General features: G+C 37.5%; 2 protein-coding genes across 11 annotated transcripts in view; one reads left to right on the top strand and one right to left on the bottom strand.

Annotated features, from left to right (window-relative positions):
• Positions 1-12,456, top strand: part of SPDYA (speedy/RINGO cell cycle regulator family member A) — a 37,898-nt gene extending 25,442 nt beyond the window's left edge. For 8 of the 9 annotated variants that reach the window (XM_023251989.2, XM_023251990.2, XM_023251988.2 and 5 more), the window contains 2 exons: positions 4,600-4,888; positions 11,812-12,456. In XM_023251989.2, coding sequence (XP_023107757.1) covers positions 4,600-4,888; positions 11,812-11,900 — 378 coding nt within the window. In that variant the 3' untranslated portion in view covers positions 11,901-12,456. Of the gene's footprint in view, positions 1-4,599; positions 4,889-7,656; positions 7,722-11,811 lie in introns of all 9 variants that reach the window. The other variant, XM_045054749.1, reaches the window with a different exon arrangement.
• TRMT61B (tRNA methyltransferase 61B) lies at positions 9,638-24,383 on the bottom strand. Of its 2 annotated transcripts, XM_045054747.1 has the most exons (8): positions 23,309-24,372; positions 22,070-22,172; positions 18,995-19,185; positions 13,965-14,056; positions 13,070-13,296; positions 12,287-12,364; positions 12,119-12,200; positions 9,638-9,904 (listed from the first exon to the last, which is right to left on the bottom strand). In XM_045054747.1, the coding sequence occupies exons 1-7, from the start codon at positions 24,305-24,307 to the stop codon at positions 12,157-12,159; spliced, it is 1,734 nt and encodes a 577-aa protein (XP_044910682.1). In that variant the 5' UTR covers positions 24,308-24,372; the 3' UTR covers positions 9,638-9,904; positions 12,119-12,156. The 2 variants fall into 2 exon arrangements, with proteins under 2 accessions (XP_044910682.1, XP_019683284.3); XM_019827725.3 differs by lacking the exon at positions 18,995-19,185 and adding an exon at positions 15,029-15,132 and having other exon boundaries at positions 9,638-12,200; positions 23,309-24,383.
• Between the last annotated feature and the right edge of the window lie 225 nt (positions 24,384-24,608).

Raw genomic sequence — 24,608 nt, 5'->3', positions numbered from 1 at the left:
CCACAGAAATACAATTATGAAAGAATATTATGAAAAATTATATGCCAATAAATTGGGCAATTTGGAAGAAATGGATAAATTCCTAGAAACATATAAACTACCAAAACTTCAACAGGAAGAAATTTGAGCAGACCTATAACCAGCAAAGAAATTGAGTCAGTAAGCAAAATCTTCTAATAAAAGTCCAGGACCAGATGGCTTCCCAGGGGAATTCTACCAAACATTTAAAAAGAGTTAATTCCTATTCTTCTCAAAGTATTGAAAGAAAGAAAGAAAGAAAGAAAGAAAGAAAGAAAGAAAGAAAAGGAATACTTCCCATTCTATAAGGCCAGCATTACTTTGATTCCAAAACCAGACAAAACCAGACAAAGACCCCACCAAAAAGGAGAATTACAGGCCAATATCCCTGATGAACATAATGCAAAAGTTCTTAAGATTCTAGCGAGTTGAATCCAACAGTATATTAAAAGAATTATTCACTGTGATCAAGTGGGATTTATTCTTGGGCTGCAAGGGTGGTTCAATATTCATAAAGCAGTCAATGTGATACACCACATTTATAGAAGAAAAGATAAAAACCATTTGATCTTCTCAATAGATGCAGAAAAGCATTTGATAAAGTATAGCATCCATTCTTGATGAAAACCCTCAACAAATTAGGGATAGAAGGATCATACCTCAACATCATAAAGGCCAAATATGAAAGACCCACAGCTAATATCCTCAATGGGGAAAACGAGAGCTTTTCCTATACGGTCAGGAACAAGATGGGATGTCCACTCTCACCATTGTTATTTAACATAGTACTAGAAATCTTAGCCTAAGCAATCAGACAACAAAAAGAAATAAAAGGCATCCAAATTGGCAGAAGTCAAACTTTCACTATTTGCAAACAACATGATACTCTATATAGAAAACCTGAAAGACTCCACCAAAAAAAATTGTTAGAGCTGATACACAAATTCAGCAAAATTGCAAGATACAAAAATCAATGTACAGAAATCTGTTGCATTTCTATATGCTAATAATGAAGCAGCAGAAAGAGAAATCAAGGAGTCAATCCCATTTACAATTGCACCAAAAACCATAAGATACCTAGGAATAAACCTAACCATAGAGGTAAAATATCTGTACTTTGAAAACTATACAACACTGATGAAAGAAATTGAAGATAACACAACAAAATGGAAAAACATTCCATGCTCATGGATTGGAAGAACAGATATTGTTAAAATGTCTATACTACCCAAAGCAGTCTACACATTTAATGCAATTCTTATCAAAATACTGCCAACAGGAGCACCTGGGTGGCTCAATCGGTTAAATGTTTGACTTAAGCTCAGGTCATGATTTTGCAGTTCATGAGTTTGAGCCCCACATTACACTCTCTGCTGTTAGCATAGAGCCTGCTTCAGATCCTGTGTCCTGCTCTCTCTGCCTCTCCCTGGCTCATTTTATCTCTCCCCCTATCTCTCTCTCTCTCTCTCTCAAAAAAAAAAAAAAATACTATGAGTATGTTTCACAGAGCTAGAACAAACGATCCTAAAATTTGTATGGAACCACAAAAGACCATGAATAGCCAAAGCAATCTTGAAAAGCAAAACTGGAAGCATCATGATTCCCAACTTCAAGTTATGTTACAAAGCTTTAGTCATTAAGACAATATGGTACTGGCACAAAAATAGATATAGATCAGTGGAACAGAATAGAAAACTCAGAAATGGACCCACAACTATATAGTCAACTGATCTTAGACAAAGTAGAAAAGAATATCCATTGAAAAAAGTCTCTTCAACAAATGGTGTTGGAAAAACTGGATGGTGACATGCAGAAGAATGAAACTGGACCACTTTCTTTCACCATACATAAAAATACGAAATGGATGTGAGACAGGAAACTATCAAAATCCTAGAAGAGAACACGGGCAGCGACCTCTGACATCAGTTGTAGCCACTTCTTACTAGACATGTCTCTGGAGGCTAGGAAAACAAAAACAAAAATGAACTGTTTGGACTTCATAAGATAAAGATCTTCTACAAAGCAAAGGAAACAATCATCAAAACTAAAAGGCAACCTATGGAATGGGAGAAGATATTTGCAAATGACGTAGCAGATAAAGGGTTGGCATCCAAAATCTATACTTATCAAACCCAATGCCCCAAAAACAAATAATCCAGTTAAGAAATGGGCAGAAGACATGAATAGACATTTTTCCAAAGAAGACATCCAGATGGCTAATAGACACATGAAAAGATGTTCAACGTCACTCATAAGGGAAGTAAAGTGCGCATGTGCGCACACACACACACAATGAGATACCACCTCACACCTGTCAGAATGGCTAAAATCAACAACACAGGAAACAAGAGATGTTGGCGAGGATGCAGAGAAAAAGGAACCCTATTACACTGTTTGTAGGAATGCAAATTGGGGCAGCCACTCTGGAAAACAGTATGGAGGTGCTTAAAAAAGCTAGAAATAGAACTACCTTAAGATCTAGCAGTTGCACTACGAGGTATTTACCCAGAGGATACAAAAATATTGATTTGAAGGGGCACATGCACCCCAATGTTAATAGCAACATTATCAACAATAGCCAAATTATGGAAAGAGCCCAAATCAGTCCATCAAGTGATGAATGGATAAAGATATACAGTGGAATATTATTCAGCTATTAAAAAGAATGAAATCTTACCATTTGCAATGATATGGATGGAGCTACAGTGTATTATGCTAAGTGAAATAAGTCAGTCAGGAAAAGACAAATACCATATTATTTCACTTATATGTGGAATATAAGAAACAAAACAAATGTAACATAGGGGATGGGAAAAAAAAAGAGAGGAAGGCAAACCATAAGAGACTCTTTATAGAGAACAAATTGAGGGTTGATGTAGGGGAAGTAGGTAGGGCATGGGCTAAATGGGTGATGGATATTAAGGAGGGCACTTGTGATGAGCACTGGGTGTTATATGTAAGTGATGAATCACTAAATTCTACTCCTGATACCAATATTACACTATATGTTAGCCAACTAGAATTTAAATAAAAACTTGAGTGGGGGGGAACCTGGGTGGCTCAGTCAGTTAAGCTTCTGACTTTGGCTCAGGTCATGATCTCATGGTTCATGGGTTCGAGCCCCACATTGGGCTCTATGCTGATGATGCAGAGCCTCCTTGGGATTCTCTCTCTTTCCCTCTCTCTCTGCCTCTCCCCTTCTCTCACTCTCTCTCTCTCTCTTTCTCTCTTTCTCTCAAAATAAACTTAAAAAATTTTTGAACTTGGTAAACATTTTTAAAAATAAAAGATATGTAACTGTTACATGTTTGTTGAAAACTTCTTTGAAGGATTTAAGTAGATTATAAAATAATTCACTAAAGAAATTAGCCTAGCTAGCATTCTTTAGCAATTATTTTGGAGGAGGCCACCGGTACCCTGTTTAATAAGCAGACTGGTTTTAATCAGGGGGTTTTAAGGTTTTCTTTTCATTTCTAAGTTTATTTATTTTGAGAGAGAGAGAGAGAGAGTGCGCAAGTGGGGCAGAGGCAGAGAGAGAGGGAAAAAGAATTCCAAGTGCAAAATTATCAGTGCAGAGCCTGACGTGGAGCTCAGTCTCACAAACTACAAGATCATGACCCAAGCCAAGGTCAAGAGTTGAACACTTAACCAACTGACCCACTAAAACAAAACCTAAGGTTTTCATTTTTATCAGCAGAAGCCTTTCTTTCTTTCCAAGCAAAATTTTCAAGAGTCCCCACAATTCCCTTCATATGTTGGGAAAGTACCTATATATGACTATCATTTGCCAGCTTCTTACTATGTGATAAGGATTTTACACATATCTAACCCGCCGAAAAGTCCTATGAGGCAGATAGTATCCTCATTTTAAATATATAGAAACTGAGCCTCAGAAAGTTTAAGTAACTTGCTCAGTATCATACAGCTAGCAATTGGCAGAGTCAGGATAAGGAAATAGGTCTATCCAGACTCCAAAGGCAGGATTTTATTTAACCTTAGAGAACAATGCCCAACATGTAGTGAAGAATTATAAGAGTTTTATAATTAATTGTTCATCTAATCCTTGCAACAATCCTCTAACGTAGACAATATTATTCTCTCCATATTATGGATAAGGAAACTGAGGAACAGAGAGGTTATGTAAATTACCTGTGTTATTTACACTTCCCTTGCCACAATTGCAAACATGTTAAGATTAGCCTAAGGTATAGTTAGAAACCTCAACAATGTTATTTTTGACCCAGTATATTCCAGTTAAAAATTATGTGTCATTTTGGACTAACTGTATTATCTATCCCAAACTTAGAATACTCAGAATTGAAAAACCTGGAAGGTTGCTTCAGTCTTATTTCATATTTGAAATAAGTACTTTGTCAGTTATTGTCTTTAGGATCTAAGCAGTGAATCACTTTATAGGTAGTGCTGTCTTATCTGGAGATGCCTTTTTTTTTTTTTCTTAACATCAGTAACTTAGATTTTTAGATCTAGTTATAGAGCTAGCTGTGAGTTTTAATTTTTGTATTTAATTTTACCAAATTTTCAAATCTTATTAAAATTCTAAAAGGAAGTTTTCCACCGTAGGTTATGGCTATTGCCCCAACCCATTATATATGGCAGCGGGAACGCTCTGTGCATCACAGTGGAGCTGTTAGAAACTACAACAGAGATGAAGTTCAACTGCCCCGAGGACCTAGTGCCACCCCAGTAGATTGTTCACTCTGTGGTAAAAAAGGAAGATATGTTAGACTGGGATTGTCTTCATCATCTTCATCCAGTGATACAGTAGAGGTGATGGAGAAACATTCTCAGGAATCACACAAGTCAATGGACATAGTAGTCAATCCTTTTCAAGCTTATAGCTATTCTCAAGGTATGATTTAGTAATATGTCAGAATTAGATTTATGCAAGTTATTAACAAACCTCATTTATTGACCTGTAGTCAGTTCTTACAGGCAGGGGTACATAGTAATTTATATATCACAACATTATGAGTGAATTAGTATTGAAAGTTTTCTCCTTTTCAGTTACTATTTGTCTTGTGTCAGTATCTGTTTTTGTGGTAGTGTACCTAAGCTAAAAGATTTTTAATGTGACTTATGTTACACTGAAACCTAACACACCATGGGTCTCAAGTATTTTAAAGTATTAAGTATTTGAAGAGCCTGAAGCATTTTCTATGAAATGTTTTATTCAAAAGAAGTTTCAAGAAGAAAATAAATTTACTTGAAATCTCACCAGCTTTATCAGTGATTAACTACTGGTTTTCTTTTATATACTTTTTAAAATTGAGATATAATTGACACAAAATATTGTATTAACTTTAGGTGTACAATATAATGATTTGATATATTGCAAAATGATTACAATAGGTTAACATTCATCACCACATATAGTTTTGTGTGTGTGTGTGTGTGATGGGAACTTTTAAGATATACTCTCTTAGCAACTTTCAAATACACAACACATATTGTGAACTATAGTCACCCTGTTGTTCATTGCATTCCAGGATTTATTTATCTTATAACTGGAAGTTTGTATCTTTTGACCACCTTCACCAATTTTGCCCACCCTGCATCCCTGCTTCTGGCAAACACCAATCTGTTCTCTGTATCTAGTTCATTTTTTGGTTTAGTTTTGTTTTTAGATTTCACATGTGAGATCACATGTTTTCTTTTTCTGAAGTATTTCACTTAGCATAATGCCCTCAAAGTCATCCATGTTGTCACAGATGGTAGGATTTCCTTACTTTTTATGGCTGAATGATATTCCATTGCGTATATGTGCATGTGAGTGTGTGTATCCTTGTGATTTTTTTTACATACAGCATAAATGCTTTATTAATAATCACAAATCTCATTGTGGTTTTGATTTGCATTTCCCTGACAGTTGGTGATGCTGAACACCTTCTTACGTACCTGTTGGCTATTTGTATGACTTCTTTGGAAAAATGTCTATTCATTTCCTCTGTCCATTTTATTTGGATACTTTTCTGTTGAGTTGTAAGAGTTCTTTATATTTTTTTGGATATGAACCCTTTATCAGAACAGAATGGTTTGCAGATATTTTACAGATATTTTCTCCCATTCCATAAGGTTGCCTTTTCATTTTCTTGGCTTTCTTTGCTGCACAGAAACTTTTTAATTTGATGTAATCCCACTGTTTATTTTTGCTTTGTTACCTTTGCTTTTGGTGTCAAATCCAAAAACCATTGGCAAGATGAGTATCCTTCCATTTTGTTCCAGTTTTATGGTTTCAGGTCTTACATTCAAGTCTTTAACCTATTTTGAGTTGATTTTTGTGCATGGCATAAGATAGTGGTCTTCATTTCTTTTGCATGTGACTGTCCAGTTTTTCCAACACCATTTATTGGAGAGACTGTTTACACTTCTTGGCACGTCTTGTCATAAATTAATTGACCATATATGTGTGGGTTTATTTCTGGGCTCTCTATGCCATTCCATTTCTCTATTTGTCAGTTTTATGTGAAAATCATAGTTTTGATTACTATAGTGTAATATTATACACTTTTCTACTATTTTTTTTTAATTTTTTTTTCAACGTTTATTTATTTTTGGGACAGAGAGAGACAGAGCATGAATGGGGGAGGGGCAGAGAGAGAGGGAGACACAGAATCGGAAACAGGCTCCAGCCTCTGAGCCATCAGCCCAGAGCCTGACGCGGGGCTCGAACTCACGGACCGTGAGATCGTGACCTGGCTGAAGTCAGATGCTTAACCGACTGCGCCACCCAGGCGCCCCATACACTTTTCTACTATTTAAAAAAAAATTAGAAACATACTATATCTAGGCCTGCTTTTTTCACTTACCATAAAGCATTTCCCCATGTCATTAGTCTTTGAAAACCTGATTTTTAATCATGACATGGTATAAGTATCATAATTTATTTGCACATTTCATTTTTGTTGGTATTTAAATGGCTTTGCACAATGATATATTAATTAGAAAATAATCATATGAGCTGGAAATACTTTTAGTCGACCACACCATAATTTTCATTCAAATTATGTTTATAGAGTATTTCTGACATTTGAAACCGAGCCAGAATAATATTCTACCAGCAGTGATCCTTTTTACTTCTTATAAAGCCTTTTTCTAGATTTTCATCCAAGATAGGACTGACAGATTTCTTATAGTTCTGCTTAAATTCTATAATGAACCTCCATTATTTCAGAATATCACGTATTTATTTTTGCTATATCCTTATGAGATTAATAGTGGCTACTGAAGTTTTAGTAAAAGAGAAACCAAACTCTTAAGACTCTTCAGGGTAGGGATCACACCTCAATCATTGTTTCATTCCCTGGCCATAGTAAATCACTAAACAAATTTGACAGTATAGTCTCTTCCCTTGCAACACCTCCAAGCATAATTTTCATTTGTTCACTTGTATCTTAAGGTAAGTTGGATCTACCATAGGCTAAAGTATAAAATAAAAATTGCCTTTTAACGTCTTTCCCTTCTATACCAGCAACTTTTACCTACACTTTTTGGTTCTTATAATAGGTAAGAGTTACTAGATGTTTAAAATGTTCCAGGCAATATGTTAAACATTGTACATTGATAATTGCAATGTTCACAGCCAACCCTATGATAAATACTATTATCTCTACTTTGCAGATAAGGAAACTGAGACTTAGAGAGGTTAAATCATTTGCCCAAAGTGGAGCGACATTTGAACCCAGGTCTGACTCTAGACTACAGCCTGAATTTGTAACTATTATGCTCTGCTGCCCCCTTTGATGAAATCTTACCTTTGGTGATGAAAATAAGCTGCCACAGAAGTCTTTTAGCAAACTAAGGACTAAGGAAGTGGTGAAAGCGTTAAGAACCAGCCCTAATGAAAGGTTGTATGGAGTGAATTGGGAGAGAATTCCAACCACAATTTGAACAAATATTTATAGAAAGCAGAACACAAGCAGTTATGGTTTACTCAAGCTAATCCCTGTAGATATCAAAGAGTAGTAACACTCTCTGGGGCGCCTGGGTGGCTCAGTTGGTTGGGCGTCCAACTTCAGCTCAGGTCATGATCTCGCAGTTTGTGGGTCCATGCCACATGTTAGGCTCTGTGTTGATAGCTGAGAGCCCGGAGCCTGCTTTGGATTCTGTGTCTCCCTCTCTCTGCCCCTCGCCTGCTCGCAGTCTGTCTCTCTCAAAAATAAATAAACATTAAACAAAAAAGAGTAGAAACCACAGTGCACCCAGGGAGGAAGGGGCTCTGCCAGTTGGCTTGCTTTGAAGCAAAAGCACAACTTTGACAGATGGTGGGTGAAAAGTGGAGCACTTGACTTAAGGGAGTTGTAAGTGGAACTGTGCTTTCATTCTGTCCCTGGAGGAAAGTCCTGAAGCCCTGGTTTAGGATATATACAGATCCTATATAGGAAAGAACAAGTATTTACTCATTACTGTTTTATTCAGAATATTAAAGTTAAATGTAAAAGCTTTTGTTTCAGGATGGCATTTTCAATGTAAATTTTCGATGTAAAGAAAAATTATTAATCATACACTTGACCAGGAAACATATACATTCATTTTCCCTCAATAGGCTTAACTGGGAGTGAGCTCAGTAGGGGTGTGGGGGCATTCAAGGGTAACACAATGTTATCAGGAGCAGTGGTCAGTGTCTTACTGCCTCAGCAGCTGATTTTTAGTGATGAAAAAACAAACTCAGAAAAGTCACAATTGTAAGGTAAAACAACAAAAGCAGCAAGATGGGACCCAATTCTATCTGAATATGGCCTATTTTAATACTAAATGACACTGTTTACCTTAGGCATTTTTAAGCCTTGTGACACCTAAGTTAATCCCTCTGAAACATGAATATGCAGAGGACTCCTCAGATTTTAGAGTGAAGCCAGAGGAAAAAAGCAATATATCAAACCTTATTCCTGGATCACAGAGGCACGCATGGGACAGTACAACTGTTATATAATCTAAAATCGAGTAATTTTTCCTCAAAAAACAAATCCTTATTTAGTTGAGTCACTACAACTGTTCTAGTCATACTGGTTTAAAATCCTAATACCTAATAAAGGCATAATCAGTGTTTGTAAATTAATGATGTAATAGGGCAATGCTAATTATATAACATTTAAGAGTACAGAAGACTCTAGGGTGAGAGACTTTTCAGAGGCTGTTGAAGGCTTTTTAGAGGAAGTAATATGTGAACTGAACACCGACTAAGTCCTGTTTTGCCCAGCAAAGTAAGGGGAAGGGCTTCTGAATAGCAGATAAAAGTTTAAAGCATATACTCTCACTGTCTCTATAGCCAATGAATAGCTTATCTAGTTATTCCTTCACAATATTTTTTAAATCTACCCCTTTTCCTTACCTCATGGTTATATACTACAACCAATCACCTCATAATGTATACCACGTGGTACTGTGAAATTGCTGATTCAATTGTTTTTTCCTTCCTTCAAATACTCATAGACACTACTAACAGACTAACTTAAAACAGAAAAATCTCCTTTTACATGACCAGAGAACCCTCAGGAAGTAGAGTTCAAACTCCCAAGTCCCCCACAGTCCAAGAGCTGTATGCCTAAATTTCCCCCCAGAACAACCAAGTCAACAGATAAAAACAATACATGATCAAATGTAGGTTTACAGCCATCAGCACATTTTTATTGACCATTAGTGGGTGGAAAAGGTGGGATCTCTGGAAGGTACTAGGAAGACAACGGAATCAGTCACAAATCTGTAGGAGTTTACAGTATGAGAGATGACAGCCAGACACGAATTTAAGAAAGGTTAACTTTAAAAGAACACATCTGTAGGCAGTGCGTGTGGCTGGGTCAGTCAGTGGAACATGCGACTCTTGATCTCGGAGTTGTGAGTTCAAGCCCCACAATGGGTAAAGAGTTTACTTTAAATATAAAAAAAATAAAAAAGAACACATCTGTCCCATAAGCAAGATTGTTAACATGCTTAATGTTCAATGGAGACATGGAGAAAGGGCTTAAGCTGGACTTTAACCATATAAATAAATGCTTATTTGCTTATGTAGTTTGGTTTTCAGTTCATCTTAATATTTATTAGAATGGACACCGTTAAAGACATCTTGTTCAATTCAACGTCAATAGTTGAAATGAGCGCAGTGTACTGAACAGAAACTAATTATTCTACGTGAAATAGGAGTAGAGGCACAACTTTTCTTTGCTCTTAAGCCAGCCCCTTCTCCATGTAGTACAATTAGAACTTGCATTTAAAATAATACATGAAGAATTTCACTACTGGTTAAACACAGGACAGAAGAAAAAGGCATGTTCCATGATAGAACTTAAAACTGTACTTCAGGGGTGCCTGGGTGGTTCAGTCAGTTAAGTGACTTCGGCTCAGGTCATGATCTCGCGGTTTGTGAGTTCAAGCCCCATGTTGGGCTCTGTGCTGCCAGCTCAGAGCCTGGGACCTGCTTCAGATTCTATGTCTCCCTCTCTCTCTGCCCCTCCCCTGCTCACACTGTGTCTCTCTCTGTCTCTCAGTAATAAATAAACTTCCAAAAAAAAAAAAAATACTTCAGAGCTTCTATGTATCTGAAGTGTTATGAAAACTATAAAGCCATTATTACTGTATGAGTGTTTAGATAGTTACCATAAAGAAATATGACATCAGAAGACTAATCTGCTTATATGATTCAGTCTGTTCCCCAAATACAACGAGAGTGATTTTTTTCCAAAACACAGATCTAAGCATGTTACCCCTCACTTCACTAAATCCTTCAATGAGACCCTATTTGATAGACAAGCTTAAGAGGTCTAGAAGATCCTTCATGACCTGACCCCTACTTATTTTTTGGGTCTCTTTCACTCAACCCCAGCATCACTGGCCTTTTTTGTTCTCATTTTCCCTGCTATAGTTAACTTGTACTTACCATTCAGGTCTCAGCTCACTTGTCACTTGCATAGGTAATTACTTGGCCAGAGCAAAACCTCTATTATAGTACTCTGTACTTCTTTGGAGCATATAGCAATTTTCTATTTGTGTGATTATTTAATGCCTAGTTAAACTTTATGGTCTAAAAAAGCAGAGATGCTAAAATTTTCCAAAAAATGAAAAATATGTAAAATGTTATTTAGAATATTTATTATTTTAAATAGCCTAAGGGATAAATCTAGGAATAGCAGCATTTATCCTCCCAGGTACTACCCTTTAAAAACTATAAAACATTGGGGCGCCTGGGTAGCTCAATTGGTTAAGCGTCCAACTTCGGCTCAGGTCGTGATCTCACAGTTTGTGAGTTTGAGCCCGCATCAGGCTCTGTGCTGACAGCTCAGAGCCTGGAATCCGCTTCGGATTCTGTGTCTCCTTCTCTCTCTGCCCCTCCCCAACTCATGCTCTCTCAAAAAATAAACAAACATAAAAACTATAAAAACCCATATCTAAACAATAACCTAGCCACTCTACGTTTTTGTTTATCTGTAGAATATAGATAACCTTAAAGATAAGCTACCTCTATTAAATGAAAAAACATTATATAAAGTTTAAAACAATGTAGGGTACCTGGTAAATGCTAACTGATGCCTATGAATAATAAACCCCTAATTAATTCTGATGTTCTTTCAAACAAGTTAAAATGATTCTGATAAAAGAGTCAATTGTTACATCTTCTATTACAGTTTTTAAGATGGTTATATGATTCTTATCAGTTTTCCTATTATTTACTATAACCCAGATTTCACTACTTTCTAAGATACAGACAAGCCATTAAAATATGTACTTAAAATACACAAATACATTAAAATTTATCTTAAAATGCATATTTTATTTTGGTAGCCAACGACCATCAATCAGACAAAGAAAAGAAAACTAATTTTATGAAGAAAGACAAATCTATGGAGTGGTTTACAGGAAGTGAAGAATGAAATGGCTCAACTAAACCAACTTGGAATCATTAACTACAAAATGTCAAACTACAAGACAAGTGTCAAAATGGGACATTTAAATTGTTTTGAAATGTTACACATCTTCCTTCAGCTTTTGTTATTTTTTGAAATTATATGTAAAAGTTATACAAATCCTATAGCAAAAAATTTCAATCTATGAAAGTAGTGTTTTGCAATATAAAGTTCTATTTTGATACCTTTCCTTCTTCACATCAGTTGCTACCCTCTGAGGTACTCAGTTAAGTTGTGGTTTAAACTTCCTCAGCTTGACAAGAAATGCTAATTTAAGGAGAGAGAAAAAAAGTAAGGTCATTACAATAATTAGAAGAAAACACCATTTAATATGACCTGAAAACATCACTCACCTGTATGACCAGTTTGCCAGTGTATAGGTCTAGCAATATAGGGAAATGATCCATATGGAAAATCCGAATGTGATTCTTCTGTTGTAGAACAAAATATATATTATAAGCTACATAAAATATGTTATAATTTGCTCACAAAACTGTTAAAATACAAATTACTGTTTCTTTAAGTTTTTTCTCTCAGACATTTTTTTCAGCATTTGTTTTGGAGCTACTCTGCCAGTTATCTTACAAAACAATTTGAAAAGGATTAAATGATAAACTTGTATATGGTTTTATAACCAAATGGGTAAGCTTATACATCATAAATCAATGGATATTTGAAAACTTGTTCAAGACCTAAATAATGTGTGCATACAACAAGGACCTAAATTTAGTTCTTTGACAAATTCTAGCAGTGTCCAGAAGTTGCTTTTTGGAATATTAGCCATTTGCATATTAGGTCCTATTCTTTGCCTTCAGTAATAATCACTGATCTAAATTAAAAACATCCTTTAGTATATTTAAAGTATTTCATAAGCCAACCTCCTTGATACAAGTAAAATACAAATATTATAAGAAGTTCAATTCTTCAAAGGTATCAGAGTTTTACATAAAAGGCAAAAAAACATTACTCTGTCCCTTAAGAGAGTTTAATTTAACAAAGAAATAGTACATTTCATCTTCTCTAGGGGAAAAAAAACCCAAATCCCTGAGAAACAGCTCTGATTACTGGTCAATACACTCAGGAGCCTATTCTCGATTTATTATTGCAAACACATATGAAATAAAATTGAAGCTTACCATGGTCATCCTCTTGAAACATCTCATCTTCAATGCTAACTTTCTTTTGAGAATGTAATTGTAAATCTGTATTGATTTTAGGTTCTACTTTTTGAGGTAAAGTTCCATTTTTCTGTTTTGCAAGGCAAACCAACCAATCTCTGACAATAACTTCACTTATCTTTTCACATGTGAGAGCAAGTTCACAGATGCGAATTCCATCTAAAAGTTCAATAACCTGTGTGATGCTTTTAGAAAAGTGGAAAAAATGTACTTTAAATTTCTACAAAAATAGTAACTTTATACTTAAGTTCACTATATCTCTTGACCCAAATTCAAAGGCTATAGTTAAATGAAGGGGGAAAAACAAATATGCAAATTAGAGCACACAATAAGCACTTTCATAGAAAGTAAAAAAATACAGAGACCATAATTTAACATTATTGTTCACAATACACTTTTAAAAATTTTCTTCTAAATTGTCAGAAGAAATACACATCTTATATTACCATTTAGGTAAAGGATGATTTAAACAGCAATATAAATTAATTGGGACATATGTCATTTCATAAGTTTTATGAGATGACCTATATACCTAATTCTAATTCAGTTACAAAATGAACACTTTAACCAAATACTTAAGACAAAATAAAAGTGTATTTAAAATCACATTACAGGGGCACCTGGGTGGCTCAGTCGGTTAAGTGTCCGACTTCAGCTCAGGTCATGATCTCGTGGTTCTCAAGTTTGACCCCCATGTTGGGCTCTGTGCTGACAGCATGGAGTCTGCAGCCTGCTTCAGATTCTGTGTCTCCCTCTCTCTGCCCTCCCCTACTCAGGCTCTGTCTCTCTCTCTCAAACATGAAAAAAAATTTTTTAAAATCACATTACAAAGAAGAATAGCCACACTACTCACTTTGCTAGATATACAGCACATATACCACCCTGTTTAAGATTTGGGTATAAAACAGGCAAAGCAACTTGAGGATTCAACATATCCAAAGCAACCTGTTGAGAGGAAAGCAAATCAGACTGAGTTTTTTTTAAACAAAGCACAAGTTTTCTTTCCTTACTGTGGTATAATGATACACTTTAGAAAGCGATTACCCAGTTACAGTTTTCATTTTTTAAAATATAATACTATTAACTATCATTTTGCTGCTCCCCCCCAAAAAGCATATTTACTGTTACACAATTTGTCATAGTACTTGACTATATGAAAATCATAATGGGATGTCTTACGCTTGGCAATACTGATAATACAGGAATCTTTATTTAGCTGTATTTCATATACACATATGTATACAAATACATACTTTATAAAGTTTCACTCAATACTTTAATTCAGCTTTTGGCAATAGGAATTCACATGATCTCAAATATGTATTTTTATGCTCAACAGGAAAGTTATGAATATTAATTTCAGAGATTCTAAAATGTAAGAATCATGTCCCTTGTTTATTCTTTATTCAACTGCAGACTATAAGGCTATAACTCACAAAAGCTGTTAAATGAATTCAATGAATAAACAAAATTTTTAAAAATCACTTAAAATAAAATAGGGTCAAAATAGAAAATACAGTGGCTTTCATTGATGGATAACTCTGAAAGCTAAGGGTAGTTGGTACAACAACATATTTATTAAATTAGAAATTATTCCATTATTTGTCTTTTTTAAATGGCATTAATGGTTCATCAATCATTATTCATTCACCAAATATTTACTGAGCACCTTCCATGTGCCAAGCATTTTGCTAAGTAGTAATAAGAAACTCTGTTTCAAGAGAACATATATCCTAATAAAGGGATAGACATTAAACAAAAATCCAATAGATATGTAAATCAGAGGAGGATAAGTGACAAGAAGAACTATAGAATTATAAAGCAAAGTAAGAAGGATACAGAGTAACAAGGAAAGGAAATGCCATTTTATATATAGGTTGGTCAGTAAAGAGACCTGAAGAAAATCATTAAGCTTACCCTGTGGAAATTTAGGGGGTAAGTATGCTCCAGATGGAAAGAACAGCAAATACAAATGTTCTGAGGCTGTAGGATACTTGGTGAATCTGAGAAGGCCACTGTCACTGCAGTGGAGACAAAAGGGGGAAATGGTAAGAGATGAATTCACTCACAATTCAGTGGCATGAAGTACATTCAGACTTATTAAATCCATACATAGAGAAGATTGAGAGAGGGAAAGGAAGGATGAGGACTTGCAACAAGCAAACAGCATTGTATGCCATGAGCGGTATACATTTTGAAAAGGTAGAGCCAGTTGCAATTAGGATTGGTTGTGGGATGTGAGACAAAGAGGAATCAGGATGAATCCAGTGTTTTCAGCCTAAGCCACAGAAAGAAGAGAGATGTCCTTTTCCAACGAGGAAAATGATGAAGACTATGGGAGGAGCAGGCTTGGCAGAAATAATCAAGAATTCAGGTTTGGACATGAGTTTAAAATGCCTATTAGATTCCAAGGAAAGATCCCAGTGACTGAATCAAAGGGTCAAGACGATGAACATTAATGGGTTTCTTTGGGTGTAGTTTGTCTATGTTATTGACGGGACCAAAAATCAGACAACCAAGAAAACTGCCAATCCTGTTGGATACTTTCTTCTCAGTGAACATTTCCATCTAGTCACTCAAACCAGAAACTTGTTGGAGTCATCATTTTCTTTACCTTGAACTCTCTTTCGAGGATCTGTGGAGTTTGACACTTCTGTTTGGATTAAAATTATCCAGCCCCACAAATATACCTCTGAAGTATTGTTCAAAGTCATCCTACTGCTAATGCCTTAGATCAGGACCTCATTGTATCTTGTTGAAACATTACAATAGCTTTCTACATAGACTCACAGCTTCCGTCATTGCACCACAATTACTCTAAAATAGAAGAGTACACTTATCTTGATGAGTACTAATACATGGACCTGCTGAACCACTATATTGTACACCTGAAACAGATCACTGTATGTTAACTACACTGGAATCAAACAAACAAACAAAAAAAAGTATTACTCTAAAATGGGAATTTGGACATTCTGCTTCTCTATTAGGAACTCATCAGTAGTGGGGCGCCTGGGTGGCTCAGGTGATTAAGTGTCTGATTTGATTTCGGTTCAGGTCATGATCTCGTGGCTCGTGAGTTTGAGACCCGCATCAGGCTCTGTGCTGACACCTCAGAGCCTGCTTGAGATTCTCTCTCCTTTTCCCTCTCTTTCTGGCGCTTCCCCCACCCTCTCCAAAATAAGTAAATTTAAAAAAGAAAAGAGCTCATCAGTTGTTCCCATTACCTATAAGATAATGTCCATATGCCCTAGCTTGAAATATACATAAGTGTTCTTCATTATCTAGCCCCTGATGACTACATTTGCAGTTTCATCTCATGACACCTAATTTCTACAGTCGTGGTATTCCACACTTGTGAGTCTTTCCAGTAAGTGTATGTCTATTTTCTAGAATGAAAGCTCCTTTAAATGTATACTTCATTTCTGTCTTAGCATAGTACATTGCAGTACAAAACAGATCTTTAATAAATGCTTATTGTATCAAGAAACAGTGGTTCAATAATTCAGAGAATGATGATAATCCCCCAGTTAGATGAGTAAGGTATATTCCAGTGAAGAAGGTGACCTTTGATCTAAACTTTGAAGGAAAAGTAGAATTTAAACAGGTGAGGAAAAGGAGAGAAATAATAAGATGAAAATCATAGCTAATATTTCTTTAATGCTTACTATACATGAGGCACTGTTCTATGCACTTTATATGAAGTATCTTATCTAATCCTCAACAACTCTATGAAATAGGAAATATTGTTATCATTCCTGTTAATATGTGAAGGGACTGAGGTACAGAAAGATTGAAGTAACTTACCCAACGTCATCTTGGCTATTATGGGAGCCCAAGAGTGAACCAGGCTGAGTGGACTCTGAAACTTATTTCCCTCTTCCCCGTTCCCTTTCTCTCCTCAGAGATAATCATTGTCCTGAAGTTGGTAATGTTCCCAAATAATTTTCTACTTTTACAACATATGTATATTGCTACAAACGATACATGGTACCGTTTTACGTAGTTTTAAATTTTACATATACACACATTTTTTATAATGCTTTTTTCACTAAACATCATGTCTTTGAGATTTACTGATGTAGATATAATACACTATTTCACTATGTTAAATAATACTATTTTCAGTATCCCATTGTGTGCATTCCCCTTCTGGTGGTTAGGCTTTTTAAAATTTGTCAAAAATATTTTATTAGCCATTTTTTCTCCTTTTGTTCTCTTTGTGGTTTTCCACCTTTTTTGTTCAGTTGAGCATCATTTCGGATGGCAGGAGTATGACTCCTCCTATATTTCTCATACTGATAAACATCTGGTACTATGCTCAAGAGTCCGCTGAATAAATCTAGTAAGGAATATTCTTTCTTTTAGATCAAGGATGGTTCGGCAGGTTTCTAAAAAGCTTCAATGACATCATTAAAATCCTTGTGTGTCATGATCATCAAACAAACTTCTGATGACCAATTAACCTCCCAGGTATCTATGACATTCTTATGGATAGCCTAGGTAGAGAAAAAAAAAAATTTGGGGGGGGGGGGGAGGACCCTTACTGAGCTGTAATATGCAAAACAAACAAGGATAAAGAAAAAAACTGTATGGGACACCTGGGTGGCTCAGTCGATTAAGTGTCTGACTACGACTCAGGTCGTGATCTCATAGTTCAGAGTTCAAGCCCCGCGTTGGGCTCTGTGCTGATAGCTCAGGGCCTAGAGCCTGCTGCAGATTCTGTCTCCTTCTCTCTTTGCCCCTCCCCCATTTGCACTCTGTCTCTCTCAAAAACATTAAGGGGAAGAAAAAAAAAACGGAATTGTGGTCCTTGTGTCCAGGATCTGTGTCACCAAAACTATAGACTTTAAGAACACTAGAGATAGGAACCAGTCTTGATAAAAATCTCATTTTTCAACCAGTTTCCCTCATAAATGTCCTAAAGTAATCCAACTTTCCAAAAGCCAATTAAGAAAAGCAAAGAAGACTCCTTACCTAGACCTCAGTCTGTAGTGTCAAGCTATGAAATGATAATGGAATCATCAAGGATAAGGTAACTTATTCAAATTCTAAGGGGCACCTGGGTGGCTCAGCTAGTTGAGCATCTGACTTTGGCTCAGGTCATGATCTCACAGTTCATGAGTTTGAGCCCCATGTCGGGCTCTTTGCTGACAGTTCAGAGCCTGGAGCCTGCTTTGGATTCTGTGTCCCTCTCTCTCTCTACTCCCCCCAGAGCTTTCTCTCTCACAAAAATAAACATTAAAAAAAATTTTTTTTAATAAATAAAGAATTCTGAAACTCTGAGGCCACCTAATACCTCCACGTCCCACATCTCCACCATCACTGGTCACAGCCTAAAATATCATCCTGTCATCAACTACCCTTCTCCCCTAACTGAACCTCCCAGTGCTCCTCCTCCTTACAAATCCATTCACTCCACTTTCTGGAGCTGTGTTCATAACAAATGCCTCTGTCCTCAACATCTTTAATGAGCGCTCGTCTACATCCTGACATTAACTGTTCAAAGATTCCTCTTGGCTATTCTCTCACAAATGGAGGCTATTTATTCCCCCAAATCTCACAACGTGAAGTCAGGCACTAGGATCAATATGCTTCCAATGCTGCTTCCAAATTATTATTCCTTTATCCTGGAAATGCTGAAGTTAGTCACTCCTCTTCGTATTTGGTTTGGTTATTACTCCACATTTATTAACAACTTTGACATCTGATTCAGTATGTCTTTCTACTCTAAATCCTATCATGATATTAAAGGAAAATATTCCTCCTACAGATAGAAATGGTGCAAATAATGAAGGAAGAGCCTTCCATATAAAGTATGATGCCTGTTTTCTTTGTAGTCAGTATTAGATAATATCATAGCACCCACTTTAGAAAACTTACCGCATCAAATGTTAAAGATTTTATATCTTCAGTTGCTCCTGAAATATCCTTATGAATAAAATTCACATTGTCTGGCCACTCTTCTACATGACTTATTTTCCATGAATCACACCAGTTTTTATAATTCTTCTTAGCCAATTCAAGGTGGTCTTTTCGTATTTCAAAACTGAGGACTTGTCCTTGTGATCCCACTTAATTAAAAAAACAACTTATGATATTTCATTGTATTTATTAGTTCATAAAAGATTATAAAAAATTATTTTGCAAAGGTAGTACATGGATGTGAAAAAATAATACAAATAGTGCATGGTGTAATACAAATAATACAAAACTCTCTATCGCATCGCAGAGCCTTAATCAATCTTCTTCAGAGGCAACCATGTTACTTTGGTTACCTACTTTACCATGTAAAGTGTCTCTCCCTGTTTTTAACACACATTAAAACATACATGTATTATATATACTGTCCCATGCTTACCTTCTTACTTACCAGTGATATTTCAGTGATTAATGATCTACTACATTCTTTTTAAGAGCTATTATGTTCCATCGTATGGCTATTCCATAGTTTATTTAACCAATCACCTACTGATGAACATTTAGCTTGTTTCTAGTCTTACGCTATAACAAACAATACTGCAATGAAAATTATTTTCCCTAAATCTTTGTATTCATGAAATGACAGTCCTAAAAATGAAATTGCTAGCTCAAGAGGTATGTGAATTTTTTATTTTGAAAATCATTACAAAATTATCCTCCAGAAAAATGATACCAATTTACACTCTACCAACAATGTAGTAGAGTGCTTATTTCTCCATACTTTCTTCAAGAAAGAGTTTTCAAACTTTTTATCTGTGTCAATCTAAGAACTGAATATAGGGGTGTCTGGATGGCTCAGTGCATTAAGTGTCTGACTTTGGCTCAGGTCATGATCTCGCAGTCTGTAAGGTCAAGTCCTGCACGGGGCTCTGTTCTGACAGGTCAGAGCCTGGAAGCTGCTTTGGATTCTGGTCTCCCTCTCTCTCTGCCCCTTCCCTGCTCATGCTCTGTCTCTTTCTCTCAAAATAAACATTGACAAAATTTTAAAAAAGGAAAACAAGAAAATATAAGTAAAAACTGAATAACTTATCACTGAAGTTATAATTTATATTTCTTTAGTTATGGATGAAGTTAGGCCTTTTATTTTTGTTTTAGTACAAGCTTTTTTTTTTTTTAACGTTTATTTTTTAGAGAGCGAGAGTTAAAGAGCAAGCAGGGGAGGGGCAAAGAGAGAGCAAGACAGAATCCCAAGCAGGAACCACGTTGTCAGCACAGAGCCCAACACAGGGCTCGAACTCAAACTTTGAGATCAAGCCCTGAACCAAAACTAAGAGTTGGATGCTTAACCCACTGAGCCACCCAGGTACCCCAGCCGTTCATACATTTAAAAGAGATTTGTATTTTTGTGTGTGTCTGAAAAACTTTTAAACTGTTTACCATGGTAATAGTGGAGTTTCTGCAAAAGACTAATATGTATTTTAATTTACAGCAAAAATTTTCCACCCACCTCTGTTTGAGGTGATTTGAATATCATTTGGAAGCTGTCCCACATCAGTCTGTAGTTTACTAATGGAAAGTTTAAATTTATTTATTTATTTATTTGTAATGTTTATTTATTTTTGAGAGAGAGACAGAGCATGAGTGGGGGAGGTGCAGCGAGAAAGGGAGACACAGAATCCGAGGCAGGCTCCAGGCTCTGAGCGTCAGCACAGAGACAATGTGGGGCTCAAACTCACAAGCTGTGAGATCATGACCTGAGCTGAAGTTGGACGCTTAACCAACTGAGCCACCCAGGTGCCATGAAAACTTTAAATTTAAAAAAGAAAAATTTTTTAATGTTTATTTATTTTTGAGAGAATGTGAGAGACAGAGAGAGAGAGAGAGAGAGAGAGAGAGAGAGCGCGCGCGCATATGCACGCGTGAGCGAGTGGGGGAGGGGCAGAGAGAGAGAGAGGCAGACACAGAATCCTAAGCAGGCTCCAGGCTCTGAGCTGTCAGCACAGAGCCTGATGTGGGGCTTGAACCCACAAACTGTGAGATCATGACCTGAGCTGAAGCTGTATGTTCAACAGACTGAGCCACCCGGGGGACCTCTCTAATGAAAAGTTTAAATTCAAGGATGTCTTTTGAAATGTAACTCCAGCTGCAATGCATCATGTTCTCAAAAGATAAAAGTGAGTGATAACAATAGCATAAGCTAAACAATTAGAAAAGAAAATTATGGAGAAAAAAATCCATCCCAAAAGTAAATAGCAATAATTTGATCACTCATAGTTTGGGATTATTCATGTCATGACACTCCTCTGATACTATAGATGTTAGAAATATGGGCACTCCTCTCACAAATTTTTTATAAATTCACTCTATCAAATGCCTTTAGGAATCAGTCACTGTGAAGAAATTACTACCTTTAACTATGTACAGAAAAGAATCAAACAAAAGATTTGAGGAGGCCAGAATGAATTTCCTGACCTTGTATAAACTGGATTATGTTTGTATGTGATGGCATTAGGTCAAAGAACAAAAGGTTTAATTCAGTGTATTTCTATCTGTACTCTTTATAAAATCTACCCATATACACCTTCAACAGCTATAACAAAGTTTATTATGAGCAAGAGACATGAGGAGGTTTCTGTGATGCAGCAACATTCCTTGTCTCGATCTGGGTGATGAGTACTTGATATGGTTACTACATTAAAAATTCTTTGAAGTCTACACACTTATGATCAGTGCACTATGGCTACGTTACATCCCAATAAAAAGTTTAGTTTAAAAAAAAAAAAGGAAGAAGCCCTGAAATACATGGAGGAAGAGAAAACACAGAAAATGGAGAGAGGGTTACAAAGAGAATGACTAGAATGAACGTACAATATGGAAAGAAAAATAGTTGCCTGCATTTAGTTTCAAGGAGAATGCTCTCGATCACAAAGTTATGTGAATATTTTCTAAAAATCTTCACTTTACTTTCTGTTATTAGGAAAAATCGAACATTTTCTTTGCCCGTCTAAACCCTGCTCATTTATCCCAATCTCTTACCTGCCTTGGATAAAAATAAGCTCATTCCACCAGAGCCTGAGCCAGCTTCCAAAACAGTATCACCTGGGTGGATATCCATCATCGACAGTATCATATTCATATCCTATGATTGAAACACAGTATAGGTGACTCAGTGACCAATAAATATGTACTAAGTACACACTCTTACCAAACACTGTGTTGGACTCAGAGAAGAAAGGTGTGAAAAAAAAGGATTAAACTCTGGTCCAGTCTACCAAGAGCTTATATTTTACTTGATGAAATAAGAGATTCAAGAATTGGTTAGTAAATAAAGCAGCACTTTAGCATAATACCAAAATTACAGACATTAAGTAACAATAGGAATTCAAAGAACAGAGAAATCAGCAGAAGGCCCTCACTTAAAAGGCGTCGAGAATTTAAGGAAACAATCATGAAGTAGAACCGGTATGACCATGATTAAAAACTGAAATAAACCACTAGCAATGGACGATTATGATAAAACTGTAACAAGGAACCCTAGGAAGTTCATTTATTTATAAAGAATATCTTTTATGTTTAGTGTTCAGTGTCAAATGTTTTAATACAAAATTTTTTTCTCTAAAGAGAAAAAGCATTACCCCTAGTAACATGGCTTATTAAATGATGATTAAAATATCTCCATATGGTACTAAAAGAGTTGAACATTCTCGAGTCCTGAATTTGCAAACTTAATGGTTATGGGAAACAAATATAAGTACTTATTAGTGCCTCGTTAGTCCACATTACTCTGTATAGTAAGTCAATATTCTTTTCACTTTGCAGATGAGAGAACTGACACTCCGAAATTAAAATTAAAGGTGACGGTTTCCTCCTAAAATTAGCAATCATAAGATATGCAAAGTTCATATGCATTGTTTTATTTTATTATTATTTTTTTAAGTCTGAGAACAATTTAAATGTTCTGAGATGTGCTTTTTTTTTTTTTTTTTTAATGTTTATTTTTGAGAGAGAGAGAGAGCATGAGCAGGGAAGGGGCAAAGAGAGGGAGACACAGAATCCAAAGCTGGCTCCAGGCTCTGAGCTATGAGCACAGAGCCCCACGCGGGGCTCAAACCCACTACCCCTAAGATCACGACCTGAGCCAAAGTCGGAGGCTTCAACCGACTGGGCCACCCAGGCGCCCCTGAGATGTGCTTTAAGTACATGAATCAGGACTGCAGTTCCGCATCCGTTTTGTTCTTTCTGGACCCAGTACACACTTAATTCCCACCGCATTACCTTCGGATATGTTATGGCAGGCCCTCTTTTCATCAGTAATACATAGTCTTCCAACGCCGGCCTCCTCAGCATGAAGTGCTTCCCAGAGGAACTCCTCAGTATCTGGCCGGGAAACTTCCCCACGATCTCGCTGAACGGGACTGTCCCCCAGCTACTATTTAAGTGTCCGGCGTTACTCAACCTAAATAATTTTTTAAATTGTGTCTCTCTCTTCCCCGTCTCGGCTAAGATCAGCTCCCCAGCGCGAAAGGGCCCCTCTCTGTAAGTCGACCGGGAAGAGGAGCCATGAAGCTCTTCTACCTCGGTCCCGGACTGGGCCAGGGAGGGCGGCAAGGGACCCCCGGCTCCCCGGTGGGCGGGACCGGGCTGGCCCTGGTCTCCGCTCGAGTCCTCGCGCTCTTGAGGGGGTGACTCCTCTCGTGGCGTCGGCAGTCTGAGGCTTTCCAGCGACGAAAGACGTCTGGTCCCAGTGCCTCGGACGCGCGGAGGGAGAGACGGGGGCGACTCTGTGCCGGGGGCGTTCCTCCGTGCCGCTTCGCGCCGTCCCTCTCCATCCCGTGCGTCTCTAGGGGAGGATTCGCAACACAGTGACCGGGCTGTCTCCAACGGCTCTGGCCCAAGGCCGCGCAGGAAGGAGAAGGTCGTGAGCCCAGGCCACCCCCGAAGGAGCCGCGGCCGTACGAGGCCCAGACCTCGCCGCGCGGCTGGCAGCATGCTCTCCGGCGCAGGCGCCGTCGCACACAGTGACGTGAGGCCGTTCGAGGCCCTCTCGCGGCCACACGCGCTGACGCAGCCGCCGCTGAGTATCCGCAGCTTCTTCGCAGGAAGAGCTCTGCGACTGCGCGTGCGTGCAGAGGGGCCCGAGGAGGCCGAACTGGGGGTGTCGGGGCCCCCGGGTGTCGCTGAGTTAACTGTCTCTGGAGCGAGTCGCACTCCCGCGCGGGGGCCCATTTTCCTCCTCGGAATGTGGGCCGAGTAAACAGTTGACCGCTGACCCATTCCGCCAGCCTCACCCCGGGGACAGGAGGCTTACGAGAGACAAAAGCTGTCAAAGCGCTGCGTAAACTGAAGTCCTGCACCAGCGTAGGCTCACTAGCCTTCAGGAACACTAACGTCACCTGGTCACCCCCAAGATGTCGGAGGAAAAAGCCCAGAGATGCGTTTGGCTGGCGGCGTTTGGACGGGCCATCCGCTGACCCGCGTTCTTTCCCTGACCGCGAAGTCCTTCCCCACCCCCTCACCCCCAACCCTAGCAAGTCCCTTGGACCGGGCTCTGACCCTCTTCATGCCTGCCCCAGGC

This window comes from Felis catus, chromosome A3 (assembly GCF_018350175.1).
Source record: "Felis catus isolate Fca126 chromosome A3, F.catus_Fca126_mat1.0, whole genome shotgun sequence".
Taxonomy (NCBI): domain Eukaryota; kingdom Metazoa; phylum Chordata; class Mammalia; order Carnivora; family Felidae; genus Felis; species Felis catus.
The sequence above is the reverse complement of the archived record's forward strand: the minus strand, read 5'-3'. Positions and strand labels throughout refer to the sequence as shown.

Coding starts and splice junctions, on each gene's coding strand:
- TRMT61B (XM_045054747.1), bottom strand. CDS start 24,307: ATGGGTCAGCGGTCAACTGTTTACTCGGCCCACATTCCGAGGAGGAAA. Junction 22,173..23,308: donor CTGCCATAACATATCCGAAG/GTAATGCGGTGG, acceptor TTTCAATCATAG/GATATGAATATGATACTGTC. Junction 13,297..13,964: donor TGTGCTGTATATCTAGCAAA/GTGAGTAGTGTG, acceptor CTTTTCTAAAAG/CATCACACAGGTTATTGAAC.